The sequence below is a fragment of the Xenopus laevis genome, chromosome 2L (assembly GCF_017654675.1).
Source record: "Xenopus laevis strain J_2021 chromosome 2L, Xenopus_laevis_v10.1, whole genome shotgun sequence".
Taxonomy (NCBI): domain Eukaryota; kingdom Metazoa; phylum Chordata; class Amphibia; order Anura; family Pipidae; genus Xenopus; species Xenopus laevis.
The window spans coordinates 88,062,477-88,080,540 of NC_054373.1; the positions used below are offsets into that span (position 1 = coordinate 88,062,477).

At 37.5% G+C, this 18,064-nt stretch overlaps 1 protein-coding gene across 1 annotated transcript in view; it reads right to left on the minus strand.

Moving 5' to 3' along the window:
- The window catches only part of gnl2.L (guanine nucleotide binding protein-like 2 (nucleolar) L homeolog), a 38,671-nt gene extending 32,565 nt beyond the window's left edge, over positions 1 to 6,106 (minus strand). The window contains 4 exon segments of the mRNA NM_001087044.1: positions 1,704 to 1,843; positions 2,369 to 2,463; positions 2,617 to 2,701; positions 5,949 to 6,106. Coding sequence (NP_001080513.1) covers positions 1,704 to 1,843; positions 2,369 to 2,463; positions 2,617 to 2,701; positions 5,949 to 6,012 — 384 coding nt within the window. The 5' untranslated portion in view covers positions 6,013 to 6,106.
- Positions 6,107 to 18,064: the final 11,958 nt, after the last annotated feature.

The following is an 18,064-nucleotide window of genomic DNA, read 5'->3' on the forward strand; positions in this document are numbered from 1 at the left end:
AACATGTTAGGTTACCAAAGAACCAAACCTAAAACATTGGTTTCTAGTAAACATCTGATGGAGCGATTTTTCTCATTGCAGAGAACACCTATGTTTTTAAGTAGGAATGCATCAAATCCTGCATTTTGCTTGGGATTCGTCAACATTTGAGCATTTTTGGCTGGGCCGGAAGAATCAAAACCCTAATAATAAAGGGACTTTAGACCACATAACAGAAGGTGGCAATTTTTTTCTTGTGATAATTTACATATGCAAATTAGGGTTAAGAATTGATTTATGATTTCGATGAATTCGGCATTGAATATTTAGTGTTCTGCAGAACCAGAAAAATGTTGATTCGGTGCATCTCTAGTTTAGCAATGATTTAGAGATGTTTTCATATCAGAACTATTGTTTCTTATTCTAGGAAGCTATTGCTTGCAGCATTGTCATTTCTGAAGGAACAGTGATGGCCAGTGTATTTTCTTTGTGGGCCTATTTAGCAAAGGTCAGGGAGAAAAATTCTCTCTTTTCATATTCTAATACCAGTAAAAAAAATTTTACTTTCAATTTTTGCCAGGGATTTGCAGAGTGGTGGTTTTAAAGAGATACTGACTTTTTTTTTTTTTTACAAGTTTCATAAAATTATCTATGCATGCTATCTAGAATTTTGCCATATAAATATCTGCCTGATGGTTTTATATTACCCATCTGTTCCTCTATGAGGGGCTGCTATATTTGTGCAATAGTAGTCTGTTAGAATAAGAAGCTAAATCTGACAGGTTGAGAAGGGACAGTCGGGTTAAAAAAAAAAACAGTCAGGCTTTGGAACTTCAAATAACAACTTACAAAAGCAGACCTTTTTGCCAAAAATTATGACCTATAGATAACTTTTAATGCACATTTATATTTTGAAAAGTGTCAATATCACTTAAGGGTGAGGTGGATTAGTCTTGCAGTAGTATTTTGGATAGATTATAGAGAGGATTATAGAGATTATAGAGAGGATAATGAGTGGTAGGAAGGAGATTGTGTGGATCATTTTTCCTCACTGGAAAAGAGGCATAATCATTTGTTTATCAAAGTTTGGGGTGGGGATATTTCTAATATTTTATCTCCAGTTTTAGGGTAAGACCACACGAGGAGATTTGGGGAGATTTTGTCGACTAATCGACTCGTCTTTTGAGCGACTATCTCCCCGAACTGCCTCAGTGTTTTTCCCCATAGGCTAGAATGAAAAGTCGCCTGCGCTAATTCACACGAGGTGATGCGTTTTCTATAGTCGCCTCACTGAGTTCGGCTCAAAATCTCCCCGAATCTCCTTGTGTGGACTAGCCCTTAAAGCACATGAAAAACATTACTGGGCTCCAGGACTTTGCTATGAACTTTTGCACAATGTGAAAAATGTTTCACAACCTTTGACTTACTCAGAGCACCCAATATCACATCTATCACACAAACACACTCCAGCTACAATCATGCCACACAATTCTCCGTGGTGAATAGGTCGCTTCACTTCTATCTACCTCACACTCAACCAACCCTTTTCATCCAATCTCTTTATAACATATTCCCTCACTACCACTCTCCTGGGAGAAATCTGGTCTGCATTATATTATTACTGCTAAAACTAACATTTTGCTAATATACCTGGAAAAGTAATTTTGTTCATGTTTTATCTGCAGAAAGAAGCAGACATAAAATTTTAAAGAAAGATGACTTACATGAGGTTTTACACGATCATGCAGAAGAGACATAGGCAGCTTGGTCTGCTTCATCACCACCCTGTATGGATCTTTCCTGACTGAATCCATTTCATCTTGAAACTTTTGCAAAGATGACTGCTTAATAACACGAGTGTTCCCTATTCAAAAAAATATTTAAAAACTGATCAAGAGTAAAAGTCAAGTCAATTTGACAGGATTAGTGCTTCCAGCAAAAACAAACAAGCAGACCAAACATGAATACACAAGTATATACGATAATACAGGTATGGGACCTGTTATCCAGACCGCTCGAGACCTGCGGTTTTCTCTATAGTCTTTCTGGAATTTCGATCTACTAAAAATCATTTTAACAATAAATAAAACCAACATGATTGTATTAACTCCAATAATGATTAATTATATTTTAGTTAGGATCAAGTTACTGTTTTTATTATTACAAAGAAAAAGGAAATCATTTTTAACAATGAGAATTATTTGGTTCAAAAGGAATCTACGGGATATGACCTTCCTGTAATTTGGAGCTCTCTGGATTATAGGTTTCCCAAGAATGGTGTAACCACAGTCCATAACGCTTAGCCTAATGTAAATTGCAATCAAAAACACACACCTCATGATTAAGAAACTTGTTTTGGTATACATAAAAAGTGTTAAGGTTTACTAACCAAACCATTTGATATTGGGTTCCACCCTGGCAACAGTTCCAGGGGTGACTGATGATTGGTACTGCAAGGTCTTAATAACTTTCCCACGGTCGTTCCTAGAAGAGAAAACAAAGTTAAAAAAAATTGGGTGGAAAAAAAAAAGAAAAAAGATATTGTGTGGTCTCACTCAATGTTACCATAAAGAACATATAATAAACAGAGGGCTGACCACTGAGAATTTACAATAAGCCCACCGTAGGCCTACTTACCGCCGCTCTTTCTGACGGTACATATTAAGCCTCTTGATTGTTGCCCGGTCCCTCATGTTGTTACCCCCAGCACCCTTCACACGATCTACACACAGAATAGAAGAGACACCATTAGAAATATTTAAAAACAAACTTTATTTTCTTGGTAATACTTAACAGGAAAACTTTGAACATCATTTGCACTAAACTACTGCACAAGTATAATGTTGTGGAGAGTTATTTCACATCTAGTCTATGATGGTGAAAAAAATCAGCTGTAAAATGTAACTCTATGCCGCTGTTGCTCGTTTTTTGGGCATTTTATTTTTCCATCAACCATAGGGTTTCATGAAAAGAACAGCTAAAGAAGCCTTTTTATTCGGAACCATTGATAACGGAATGTGAAATGTACAGATTGCACAACTTGGGTAAAAGAATCAATAACATTGTATCTGTTCATCCAACACCGGCAAATAGTTTGGCAACAAATGTCCTATTTTAGATAATAAAAAAAAGGTTTTATTCTATAGTTTTGTAGAGTGCCGAGAATGATATTTCACCACTGTTTAAGAACTAAAACTCCTTTACATTTTTCAGGTCAAAGATATCCCATGTTCAAACAGAGCCGTGGGCAACTAGAGGCACTCTGGGTGTTGAACTACAAATTCAAAACACCCCTCGACAGCCTTCAGAGGTATACTGGGAGCTAAAGTTCTTGAACATCTTAAGGGGATTTGAGTTGCCCATGTATAAACAAATTAAGCCAGCAATTGAGCATTAGTCTCCACAGAACCAGACTGCACTGCCTACAGCCTCTACTGCTTCATCAGCATCCTCTCTAAAACCTTTTAAACAGCTGTTTCCCCAACATATAGTTTTAGTTCAGTTAGAGATAAGAGGCAGTTTAATACTGACTACAGTGTAAAGCACTAAAGTTCATTTTATGGTGTAAATAAAAAGACCAATGTCAGCGCCATGTCATACAAGGGTCAACTTTTAAAATTTTAATGGTACGCTTAACTAGAACATTTTCAGATATGTGGACAAAAAAACTGGTTAAAGGGGTTGTTTACCTTTAAACAACTAGTTGGTTTCAGATAGATCACCAGAATTTTTCCAATTACATTCCATTTTCTATGTGTGACCATTTTTCCAATATTGAAATGTAAAGTGTATTTTTTCACCTTCTAAACAAGCTCTAGGAGGGAGGGGGGACGCCGACTCGGAATTGTTTTTAAATTGATACATTTAGTTGATACATTTGTTATCTTTGTCTCTGCTGAGCAGAATCCCAAAATTTCATCATTAAAGGCAGCTGTTAGAATTGATACATTAGTTACAAATACTCCAGAGATGCTGCTGAGAAATGTATCAACAAAATGTTGCAAAAATTGTAACAGTTCAGAGTCTGCACCTGAATTACTGAGCTGCCAGACTCAAATACCAGAAGGACATTAAACTTAGATTTTGGAAAATGGGAAAAAATAAATAATGGTAATTGAAAAAAAGTCTTTATTTCTGGGAAACAATCTGAAAACAACTGAACTGTGACCATTCCCATTGATACAAAATTCTAACATATCATGCTTGTCTATGCAGAAATACATGTTGAAGCCACACAAAGGGGGTTATTTATCAAAGGTCGATACATTTTAGAGTAATGTGAATTGTTTTAAACTCTGATAAATTAGATTTTATTCACATTTCTATTGGTATGTTATTTTTGAAAATTGTTGAACGTCTAAAATTCGATTGAATAGTCCCGACCTGAAAACTCCAGTTGAATTCGAATTGAATCGATTTTCCTCTGAAAAAAAAAACCTTGACTTTTGCACGTCAATTTTTTTTTTTTGACACACAGAATTCAAGTCTATGGGGCATCATTTTCGAACCGAAACTTGGCAAAAATTTGGCTCGTCGCTACTATTAACATCTTCATATAGTTCAAGGGACCACTGCCATTGACTTCTACATGAAGTTTTAGGTGGAGAATAGTCAATTTAGAACTGTTTCAAATCATGACGTTTTTATCTGCAATATTTTGTTAACTTACATTATATTCTCCCCTCCAGCTGGTCGTCTGCGTTTCCCTGCATCGTGGCCCAACGCACTGCATCGGATTGTGGAGTTCTGCCCTAAATCTATCTAGCATTACACTTTTTAGAGAAATCTGGAGTTCCATTCCCATTAAGGTCTAAAAGATAACCTTGGCAATGCATGAAAAAATCTCAGGCATCTTCAAATTCAACACACTTATGGGATGGTTCACCTTTAAGCCAATGGCCAATGCTAAGCAACTTTTCAATTGGTCTTTATTATTTATTTCTTATAGTTTTTAAATTATTTGCCGTCTTCTTCTGACTATTTCCAGCTTTCAAAGGGGGGTCACTGAGCCCCATCTAAAAACAAATGCTTTGTAAGACAACAAATTTACTGTTATTGCTACTTTTTATTACTCATCTTTTTATTCAGTCCCTCTCCTATTCATATTCCTATCCCTCTTATTCAAATCAATGCATGGTTGCTAGGGCCATTTGGACCCTAGCAACCAGACTGCGGAAACTGCAAACTGGAGAACTGTTGAACAAAAAGCTAAATAACTCAAAAACCACAGATAATAAAAAACACCAAGTGCAAATTGTCTCCGAATATCACTCTACATCATACTAAAAGTTAACTCAAAGGTGAACAACTCCTTTAACAAGACGTATTGTAAATGCCCACAAAATAAAGGCTTCAGAAATGTTACATGAGATACAATGTGGAAAATATGACATCTTTTAAAAGTGTTTTGTTCAGCAACTGTCCAGTGTGGAATTTCAGCAAATATCTGGTTGTTGTGGTCCAGTTTACCCTAGCATACCAGGCAGGGTTTGAAATAAGACACTGGAAGATGAATAGGAGAGGGTCTGAATACAAAAACAAAGAATAAAAATTAACAATAATATCGTAGCCTCACAGAGCAATAGTTTTTTTTAGTTGCTGGGGCCAGTGACCCCATCGGACAGCTAGAACGAGATAGAAGGAGACTATTCAAAAACTATAAAAAGAGAGATATATAGGATAAAGGATATTCTATAACTTGTTGAAAGTTAACTTAAAGCTAAACTACCCCATTTTAACCAGGAAATAGTTAAAAAGTGGGCAAAGTCTGTGTAAGCAACAAAAGGTGTATTGATATTGAAATATTTGAGAGTCTCTGTAAACATGTATTTGTTTGACAAGTATTCTAGACATTAAGGTAGGTCCAGCTCCTCTCTCTCTGTTTTGCGACCAGGCTTGCCGGAACTTAAATACACAGATTGAATTGCTTGCTCGCCCAAGTCAGCCCTCACGTCAGTTCTCTTACTAACCAGGATTGCTGCTGGCGGTAGAAGGATTGATCGTACTCCTTCCCTTAAAACGCGGCTTCACCATTTTTGTTGCTGTGTATTCCAACCGGCTGAAAGAATAGGGATAGAAAGGGGACCGCTGAACACCGGAGATAGAAGAGTCGTCAGCCTACTTCCAGGCCGCAGCAGCTAGAGAAGGAACTACCGCTAGGCTCTATGGGTAACGCATGCTACTGCTGCACGTGTCTGAATGGTCCGGCGGCCATGATTGTTCTGGGCAGTTCGCCCTTCCTACGTTGGTTAACAGAGTCTGTGTTGTAGCTGAAATGGCAAGTCCTGAAGAGAGCGAGAGAGAGGACTGTAATACTTTTTCCATTCACTTTAAAATGTTATAAATAGTTAGTATTCTTTGTCAAAGTAGTGTATTTGTACTCTACGTTTCCTATAAAAGTTGCTAGGGAAAATGGCGCAGGGACATATCTGTGTAGGAACTACTAGTGGGACTGGTTTATTAACACTGGACGATATTGCACCATGGCAGTACCCCCAAAGCAACCAATGATTGATTACCATTTACATGTATGGAACTTGTTAGCCAGAATGCTTGAGACCTGGGGTTTTCCTGATAGATCTTTCTGTAATTTGGATCACCATACTTTAACCCTTCTTCAAATCATTTACACATTAAATAAAACCAATAGGATTGTTTCATTTCTAATAAGGATTTGTTGGAATTATATAAAGGTCCGTTTTATTATTAACGAAATAAAGGAAATATTATTTTTTTTAAATTTGAATGAAACAGAGTCTGTGGGAGATGGCCTTCTAGTAATTCGTAGCTTTCTGGATAATGGGTTTCCAGATAACGGATCCTATACCTGTATCAGCCAGCTGCTGGTAAAATAACAAAAGCAAAGATTTGACTGGCTGCCATGGGTTACTGCCCAGGTGAAAATTTTGCCCAGTGTTTACAAATTATAAGCACTACCGAGTTTACTTCTTATGACTGTATTGTTTGTTTTCATGCTGTTTTCAATCTGAACTTAAAGGAGCAGTAACATCAAAAAATGAAAGTGTTTAAAAGTAATAAAAATATAATACATTGTTGCACTAGCAGGGTTGTCACCTGGCCAGTATTTTACCTGCCTGACGGGTAAAAATGATGCTTGACCCCAATGTTATTAATAGAGCTCAGGAGCGGCTTTAAATGCTGCTCGCTCCTTCCCCGCTCGCTCAGAACCCCCTAGGCAACGAGCGGAGCGGGTGGGAAAGGGGCTCCTGGGGCGCGATCGTCCAGGGGCCCCATAAACGCAACAGACGCACGTGTCTGCGCGCTGCTGCTGCTGCCTGCACTTCCGGGTCCCTCCAGCGACGCCCACGCATCGGATCAACGGATCTGGCGACTCCCTCCTGCTTCTCCACTCCTCCTGCCATCATGGACACAGATCTGCAGCTACACACCCCAGGTTAGTGTAACACACACACACAAAATACACTTACACACACTTTATACACTAATACATGGTTTGATTTACACTTACACACACTCACATACATTTTTTGGGGGATCAGGGGGGTCACACACACTTGGGGGGGTACATACACTTGCACACACAAACACATGCACATAACATGCAATTTACCAATTGTACACATGCACACACACATACACTGTTGTGTAGTTTTTTTTGTTTTTTTTTCCATATTGCATCGTTGTGTTTTTGGCTGAAAAAAATGTTTTATTGCCTTTGCGAATAGCGTATTCACTAACCGTACTGTGCAATACCTTTTGTATGTTATTTCGGTGATTATTTTGAAATTTTGGGGATTTTGGTGCATTGTTAGCCATTTTATTGCATTTTCAGCGCTGCATAACTGTTGCTTGCTTTATTCTGTCCATAAAACCTATTTTGCCAAGCTAAAATATTCAAACTGTAATTCTGATGTCTGATTACACTAGTCTGAAAAAAAAAGCATAGATTTTTGTGGTTTTATTGGATTTTAGTAATTTATTTGAATTTCACACTTTCTGTATTATTTTGTTATGTCTTGTAAATTTTATCTACTATATCCAATTGGGCGTCTCTGTGCGCCACATAGTTTGATAAATCTGTGAATATTGGGCATGAAAGTGTTCAGTAGACACCTGTCGTTCATATTTAGGATGGTTTATGCTGATAAGTTACGAAATGTGGGGCATATAATGGGGTAAAATTCAAGCTTCGTGACGATTTTCAGAAATTTGATAAAAACCGTTACGTTCAGCAGTACTTTGCAGTTTGGCAGCTTGCAGTAGAAACACATATTTACCCATATTGGATTCTTCAGAATGTGTGCTTTCTGAAAATATATGGTTTTCTGGGGTCTCTGTAATGTTAGGGGGGTCTAATGTCGCATAATACACACACCGGGTGGTTATATTGCAGCAGCCAGCGCATCAGCCGTGAAAATGTATATACACTATTGTAATTTGGGGGGTCTCTGTGCGCCACATAGTTTGGTATATCTATGCATATTGGGCATCAAAGTGTTCAGTAGACCCCTGACGTTCATATTTAGGATGTTTTATGCTGGTAATGATACATGGACAATATGATGCTGGAAAGTTGAAGCTTTGAAGCAATTTTCAGATATTTCACCAAAACCGCCAAATTTGGCAAAGCCTCGCGACTTAGTAGTTTGGAGCAGAAAGGCATTGGTACCCATTTTAGATTCAGTAGATTGTGTACTTTCCAAAAATGTATGGTTTTGGGGGGTAAGCATATATTTCTGTGTTTTTACCCCGCAAAAATGTAGTCAATATGTTGATTTTTCATTAGCTGAAATTACCCACAGGACTATTTGTATGCGCTAACTTCATTTTGGGGCCTCTAAATGCCAGATACTTTGGTAAACCTATGCACAGTGGGCACCAAACTGTTTGGAGGACCCCTGGCAATCATATTTAGGGTGCTTTTTCTTGGTGCGTAATGATACATGGGTGATATCGTGCTGGGAAGTTGAAGTTTTGAGGCAATTTTCAGATATTTCACTAAAACCGACCATTTTGGGAAAGCTTTGCGACTCAGTAGTTTGGAGCAGAAAGGCATGGGTACCCATTTTAGATTCAGTAGAATGTGTACTTTCCAAAAATATATGGGTTTGGGGGGGTAAACATATATTTCTGTATTTTTACCCCACAAAAATGCAGTCAGTATGTTGATTTTTCATTAGCTGAAGTTACCCACGGGACTGTTTGTATGCGCTAACTTCATTTTGGGGCCCCTAAATGCCAGATACTTTGGTAAACCTATGAACAATGGCCACCAAAATGTTCAGAGGAACCCTGGCAATCATATTTAGGGTGCTTTTTCTTGGTGCGTAACGATACAAGGGTGATATGGTGCTGGGAAGTTGAAGCTTTGAGGCAATTTTCAGATATTTCACCAAAACCGACTATTTTGGGAAAGCCTTGCGACTCAGTAGTTTGGAGCAGAAAGGCATGGGTACCCATTTTAGATTCAGTAGAATGTGTTCTTTCCAAAAATATATGGGTTTGGGGGGGTAAACATATATTTCTGTATTTTACCCCACAAAAATACAGTCAGTATGTTGATTTTTCATTAGCTGAAGTTACCCACAGGACTATTTGTATGCGCTAACTTCATTTTGGGGCCCCTAAATGCCAGATACTTTGGTAAACCTATGAACAATGGCCACCAAACTGTTTGGAGGAACCCTGGCAATCATATTTAGGGTGCTTTTTCTTGGTGCATAACGATACATGGGTGATATGGTGCTGAGAAGTTGAAGCTTTGAGGCAATTTTCAGATATTTCACCAAAACCGGCAATTTTGGGAAAGCCTTGCGACTCAGTAGTTTGGAGCAGAAAGGCATGGGTACCCATTTTAGATTCTGTAGAATGTGTATTTTCCAAAAATATATGGTTTTGGGGGGTAAACATATATTTCTGTGTTTTTACCCCACAAAAATTGCAGTCAATGTGTTAATTTTTCAGTAGCTGAAGTAAAGACCTGAACAATTTGGATGCGCTAACTTCATATTGGTGTCTCTAAATGCCAGATACTTTGGTAAACATATCAATAATGGGTATCAAACTGTTCAGTGGACCCCTGGCAATCATATTTCAGGTGCTTTTTCTTGGTACCTAATATAGTTTGGGATATGCGGAGCAGCAAAATAAAACCTTTGAAGTGATTTTTCAGAATTTTGAAATTTTTCTAGAAAAACCGCTATGTTCAGACAAGCTTTTATGTTTGGTAGTTGGGAGTAGAGAGACATAGTTACCCATTTTGGAATCAGCAGAATGTGTACTTTTCAAAAATGTATGGTTTTCTGGGGTAAACCTACGGTTTCAGAAATCTAAAGCATGCCGTTTTCTGCCTTAGTGCTTTCAAAATTCGGTAATATACTGCCGGGAGTTTTTGCTGTACAGAAGTCCTAAATCTCCCTAAAACTATACATATCTGGTATTGGCACGTTCGAGAGACATAAGGCTTTCCAAATCAGTTGGATTTTCATCCATAAAATGAAATATTTTTCTGGTATAAATTGATATACTATGAAAAATGGTAATTTTTCATTTTTTTTTGGTATTTAGCACTATAAATTTTTTTGCACAGGTGGAAATACATAAAAACTCAGGCAGATTTAGAAAGCTCAGTTTCTACCGAAAAAAACAATGTATAGTTTTCCTAGGTAAACTATAGGTTTCCCCTCAGAAAATGCCCCTAAAGTGAGAGAGCTCAAAATGTTTAAAAAACGGCTGGCATTTCGCGTAACCAAAATGTGAAATTCTGCTGGCACTTAAAGGGTTAATTGGCTCATGTGACCTAACGTGTGGTTTGTTTGTGTGCACCGTGAATCCTAGGATCCCAGGAGGCAGACCTTATTTTTTTTAAATGACAATTTTTTATTCATGTTACCCAATGGCACATACTACTAAAAAAAAGTATATTATTATAAAAAATTGGGTTATTTACATGAAGCAGGCTTTTGCATATGAGTTGTTTTATGCAATATATTTATTTACAGAGACATGCCTTGTTCGGGAGGTATAGTTTTCCTTTAATCTTTCATCTGGCGTCCCAGGAATCCCTTCTGCTCAAGTTTTACTGTACTGCGCATGCACAATCACCAATAGTCAAATGAATCAAGATTTAATAGTAAGGTGATGCCAGCACAGTGCTTAGGTAGTTTTTTTTCCAGGGGGTGGTGGAGTTTTCTTTTAAGGGGATCACTGACCAAAGGAAAAAGTTAGTAATCTATTTCACTACAGATTAACAATTTTCACCCCTCCCCATGAAAAAGGGTTTACATATCCTTTAAATTTCTGGACAACTGGCCACTGTTTAGATCTGCAAAAACCTCCAGCAGATGGCAGCACTTCATCACTGTTTCTCAGTCATTTTATAAGCTTTCTTCCAACCAACACATATTTTGAAAAAGCAAAAAGCAGTACTATATATATATATAGGGCTATACCAGAATAAAGTACCACAAGGAATTCATGGTGTATGACTGCCGTTTTAGGTCAATGACACACAACAATTCTGGGTAATTTGTTGTCCAATTATAATAATAATTATTATTATTTTCAATAATTTCTAAGTGACAAAGCATGGTGATCTAAATTATGGAAAAAAATCCTTATCTGGAAAACCCAGGACCCAAGCATTCGGAATAACAGGTCCCTTACCTTTAAATACCATTGGTATGGTCTAATGTTCTGTACAGCTGTGGCCTCCAGTACACAAAAAGTACATTTTTGGAATACAGAGATTCCAGAGAAGAATACAGTATCTTGTTAAATAATGTAGATGGTAAATCTAAGTAATGAGAAAGTCTTGGCAAGCAGATGGATATGTGCAGGTCCCTTATTCATCAGCAGATCTTTGATGAGGAAAAGAAAACATTCTTTGAGATGTAGGCTGGCCATAGACGCAAAGATCTCATTGTACGAATCGAGGATTCAGATTTTCAGAACGAGTGTGGAGAGTCCCGACATTTTTCATCGGACGGAGATCGGTCGTTTGGTAGATCGGACAGGTTAGAAAATTTCTGTCGGCTGCCAATAATATCTCTGCATGTATTGCCGATCGTACGATTTTCAGTGGGAGACTGTCACTAGCTTTGTCTATCGTACGATTGCTGTCAGGGGCAGAACATCGACTGATCTGTTTGGAATGGTAAGACTTTGATCTGAATGGTTAGTGGCAGGTCGGGAGAGGGAAAAGCCCGATCGTACATTGATTCGTACGATCGGATCTTTGCGTCTGTGGCCAGCTTTAGGTATGTTTCTAAAAGGTGAACAGTTTTTTTACAAGTGAGAACTCTGATATTGTTGACTTTTAGGGGCAGATTTACTAAGCTCGAGTGAATGGTTCGAATTTCAAAAAGTTCGAATTTCGAAGTAAATTTTTGGGTTCTTCGACCATCAATTAGGCTATATTCGACCATTCGACTTCGATTCGAAGTAAAAATCGGTTGACTATTCGACCATTTAATAATCAAAGTACTATCTCTTTAAAAAAGACTTCGACTTCATACTTCGCCAAATTAAAGCTACCGAAGTCTAATGTTAGCCTATGGGGACCTTCCAGAGTACTTTTCTAAGTTTTTTTTGGTCAAATAGCGCATGCGCCGAATGTCACATTGTGACATTCGGCGCATGCGCAGTAGATCCGTACCAGTAACTGTTCCTACTGCGCATGCGCCAGAAGACGCCGGTCAAAGCAGGAAGAAGACACGCGTGGGAGAAGATGGCGACTATGAACTCCGTGGACAGGACCTGCGCAGAGGGGTGAGTAACAAGTTAGGGGCATTTTCCCAGGGGGACAGGTAGGCCAGGGGGGAGGAGGGAGGGGGGGCAACACAGGGGAGGGGGACCGGTTTTGCACCCAGGGGGTTTCCTTCTCCTTTAAGGAATATTAAGTTTATGAGTATGCTAGAGTGTGTCTCTTCTCCATTTCAGTTGTGGTTGAACATAAAGTACATGTCTTCAGTTTCAGAAACTCTTTGAATATTGTAATTGTTAACATTTACTGTTAGCCCGAAGACTCCCATAACTACAATTATATTTCAATAATGTTAAAATGGTTGAGGTTTTGGTGCAGTATAGGAAAAGGATAGGAAACTGTGGAGCATAAATGATGAAAACCTCTCTAGTAGCTGACTGCACGTGGACAGGTATCCTATGCGGGTTGGTGAGTATAAGTAGCTTTTTGTATATGCTTAAGATACCATGCATCTGTGAATAGAACATACATTAGGTGTATGCCAGAAGATGTGGGCTGATTCACTACAAGTGATGCTCCAAAGAGGAAAAACATCTTGCTGCCATACAGGAATGTTCTTAAGGAGACAGTAACATCATGAAAATGAATGAAAGTGTTTGTAAGTAATTTAAAATACAGGTATGGGATCCCATCTGAAAACCTGATACAGTAAGCTCTGAATTACAGAAAGGCCATCTCCACTGAGTCTACTCTTAGCAAATACTAATCTGCTAAAATAGCATTAACCCTAATTGATGGCAAGATAATATTACTGAATTTAATGTATGAATGATTTTGAGTGATCCAAATTACAGAAAGATCCATTAACTGGGAAACCCCAAGTCACAAGCATTCTGGATAATAGATCCTATACCTATATAATGTACTGTTGACCTGCACAGTACAGTGTTAAGAAACGAGAGAGAATAGCATGTAGCCCTTGACACCGCACCATTAATAGAGCCAATAAAGACTTTGTCAAGGGCTATGTGTTTTATCTTTCTCTTGCTTTATTCACTTACTCTTGGTTCTGACTCTTGAAACAATATAACAGAAATCAGTTCTTCAGTTTCTGCAAGGTAACAGTGCATAACATAGATTTATATTGACACTTTTCCACCGACACTTTACAGTACGTTACTACCGATTTAAGAAATACAAAAATTATTTGTACTGTAATGTTAAGCTCCCATTAACTCACTGTTAATATTAACACAGTGCTTGTTAATTTCCTGGGGATAACAATTTCCTGGGGATAACGATTTGACGGGTTAGGGTCAAGTGTCAAACAAGTTCTGTTGAAATGACATATTAATCAAAATAGTAAAAGTATGCAAATACATGTTATATTCTCTTATATAAATATTTCCAGACTGTCTGGAATATTTTACTCACTGTTAGTGGCTAACTACCAGGGGTGCAGGGGGGGGTGCTATCAGGGGGGAATTTATTAGCACGTGTGCCAGGAGCTTGCTGCTGCATGATTTTTCAGAGCGGGGAAGCAAGGGGGGGCTGGGTGCAGATGGCTAGTTACAACACTGCTCACTGAACATTTTGTAAATCTGCACCTATATGCCTTTTACTGTGGGTTAATTGTTATTATTTTATTCATAATCATTCTGTACAGAAATAATGTGCCGTTACCGTGGGCATTTATCTTGTATGTTATTTCTTCACTAGAGCAACTGACTGCTAGACACTGACAACTTTGAGTTATTTGCAGAATGTTACTTACAAGTCTGTTCAATCAGGTTGTCTCCTGCTATTTCTTTATTTTGTTTCTGGCATCTGTATCACTACACAATAAATCAATATATATATATATATATATATATATATATATATATATATATATATATATATATATATATATATATATATATATATATATATATATATATATAGTGAATAAAGTACCCCCTCTTGTAAAATATAAGGATATTATTAGTTACCGAGGAGTTTCATGACCATATAAAAACACGAGGCCGAAGGCCGAGTGTTTTTATACAGGTCATGGAACTCCGAGGTAACTTCTAATATCCTCATATTTTACAACTGGGGGTACTTTATTTATTATAATACACAAATTTTAGTGAGTCATGTGACAGAAATGACATCACTACTCACCGTTTATAACTGATGACATCACTACTCACCGTTTATAAGGATATAATTTACAGGATATTCATGGCTTTTGTGTATTATAAGGATATTATGACTTCCTTGACTCTATAAAATTGTTATTATACAGTTTATGGAAGTCCGAGGTGACATAACTAATATCCTCATATTTTGCAACAGGGGGTACTTTATTTATTATAATACAGTTTATTTATTATAATACACAAGTTTTAGCAAGTCATGTGACAAAAATGACCGTTTACAACTAGGGATGCGCTGAATCCAGGATTTGGTTCGGGGTTCGAATTTTTTCAGCAGGATTCTGATTCAGCTGAATCCTTCTGCCCAATCAAACCGAATCCTAATTTGCATATTCAAATTAGGGGCGGGGAGGGAAATTGCATTACTTTTTGTCACAAAACAAGGAAGTAAAAAATGTTTTCCCCTTCCCACCCCTAATTTGCATATGCAAATTCGATTTCGGGTTCGGTATTCGCCGAATCTTTCCCAAAGGATTCATGGGTTCGGCCAAATCCAAAATAGTGGTTTCCCTATTTATAACTGATGTCATCACTAGTCACCGTTTATAAGGATATAATTTACAGGACTCTTGTGTATTATTTATATATATTTATATATATATATATATATATATATATATATATATATATATATATATATATATATATATATATATATAGTATATGAATTTTTGTGTGAGTATGTGTGTGTGTTTGGTTTCACTTCCTTATACAATACCCTATGTGTGCTTTGTTTGTTCCACCTCAGATCAAACTTATTTTAACTTTGCCATGCTCTGCTTTTTCTTTCATCATCTTAACATCTTCAAATTAACAAATGTACTCTTTAACTTGAGCTGCAACCTGTTGACAACCCCTCTCCATTGTTATTCTAAGGGGTGAAATAGTGACAAGTGGAAATTTGCTCCAATTATAGTAACCAATACCACAATCAGTTATCATTTTTCTTGTATGTTGTATAAAAGCAAGCATTTTGTTATCATTGGCATGATGGATGAAGTGGCACATAAGGTGTAGTATGTAAATTGTATACAGGCCCAACTTAGCAAATGAAAATAGTTGAAATATTGGCTAGACCACACAGTTTTAAAGGTCACACCCATTCTATCACAGACATCTCACCTGTGAAATCCTCACTTGATAACATGTATACATAGTTTCTCTGGTATGCAATATAAATGTACTCCTTTATTCCTAGAAACAAAGGTAATTGTCAACCACCCTCACATTATTTTGTTCTAATTGTTAATATGCACCCTCAAACTGTGAGTTTTTTTCTTATCTTTACTTCTCTATCTGGACTGCTGTAAATTTGTTTGCTGCATTTGCCGTATTTCTGATTTGGCATCCCGCAGCACTTATTTGTCACCCCCCAGCATTAAAGGGGTAATTCCTTTATAAATTCACTTTTAGTTTTCATTTTCTATAGTTTGTAATTTTTGCTCATATTCTGCTTCTATCCAGCTTTCAAATGGGGTTGTTGCCCATTGGGCAGGTGGAAAGACAGGACCCCATTGTAGTCTGCTCCCTCTGGAGCTCCTTAATGTGCGCATGTGACATGTAAAGGTGGCCATACATGGGAAGATAAAGCTGCTGATATCGGTCGTTTGGACCAATTTGACAGCTTATCTGCCCGTGTATGGGGGCTTCCGACGGGTCTTCCCGATTGATATCTGGCCACGATATCGATCGGGAAGGTTTGATTTTTAACCGACTGACCCGTCAGAGCCCCTTGGCGTATCGAAATTCAATCGTTCAGCCATACGGCCAAAAGTTCAAATTACCCCCGATATAGCCATGCCGTTAGTGGCATATCGGGGAAAGATCTGCTTGTTTGGCGATGTCTATGGCCAGCTTAAGTTAGGGGGCAAGTGATGAGACATATGCTTCCCCCTCCTACCCCTTACCAATGCAGTGCTGACTGTCAGTGCTGTATTGCTGGGACAAAAAGTAAGGCACAAATTTTACAATTATTGGTGTACTTTAATTTATTTTTCATAGTGTTATATCATGGTGTTTTAGTTCATTTTTATTTAGTAGTATGTTATAGAATGATCTATTCTTAACAGCAGTTCATTTTTATTTTGTAGTATGTTATAGAATGACCTATTCTTATCAACGGTTCAACTAGTGTTTTTCATTTATAGTTTTTGAATGATTTGCCTTCCACTTCTACAGACTACAGTCTGCAAATAAAAATGATATCTGTTTATTGGAGGTCGGTGACCCCAGCAGCCGAAACACCTATTGCTCTGTGCAGCTACAATGTTTTTTAATATTTTACTTACTTTTTTTTATCTTTCTCTTCATGCCCTCTTTTACTTATCATCTAACATTATATAACATCTACATCATATAAAAGCTTCATTTAAAGGAGAAGGAAAGCTACTGATGCAGTTTTTTTGGCAATAAATTGCAATAGTGCAAGCTAGAATTCGATATTGATTCTGTAGAATGCCTTACCATGAAGTACGATTGAGTCAGCTTCAATCACCCAATTCTCGTGAATATTGGTGCATGTACCGTCAGTGGTCCATCATCCACTTGTATTCAATTAGAACAAAATTCATCCTACAGCACCAAGCAATATAAGGAAAACTATACCCTCCAAACAATGTAGGTCTCTATAAAAAACTAAACTAAAAACTAACTATATTAGAAACATTTTGTATTTTGCACAGCCTATCTATTTACCCAGTCTTTATTTTCACACTGAACCGTTGCTTTATAGGTTAAATGTCTTTATTGGATTTACATGGCAGAACCTGGGGTTCTGCCATGCAAATTCAATAAAGGCATTTTAACCTTTAATTATTTGGTGCTGTATGAATAATTTTGTTCCAATTTAATTCCTTACCATTCCCGATAACCATAGAAGGACTCTCGGTTTGTGAGATAGCAGTTGTCATATCAGTTTGGTATGACTTAGGGAGGGGTAGAGATGGAGAAGGGAGGAAGATGCTGCACAGGCTTTTGTCCGGGCCAGGAGGTTTGAGCTGAGAGAAGGAAACTGATACCAAAGCCCATGTGTAAAGAATAGGAGGGAAGGAATGCAGTAATTATTTTCACAAAGGACTCAGAGCAACAGTGCTGTGAGTGCTTATGGGTGTATTTACATAGACCTTTCTGATAAAACTTTCTTAGTTTTTACTTTTCTTCTCCTTTAAGGAGTAACTACCCATACATTGCAGCTTCAAAA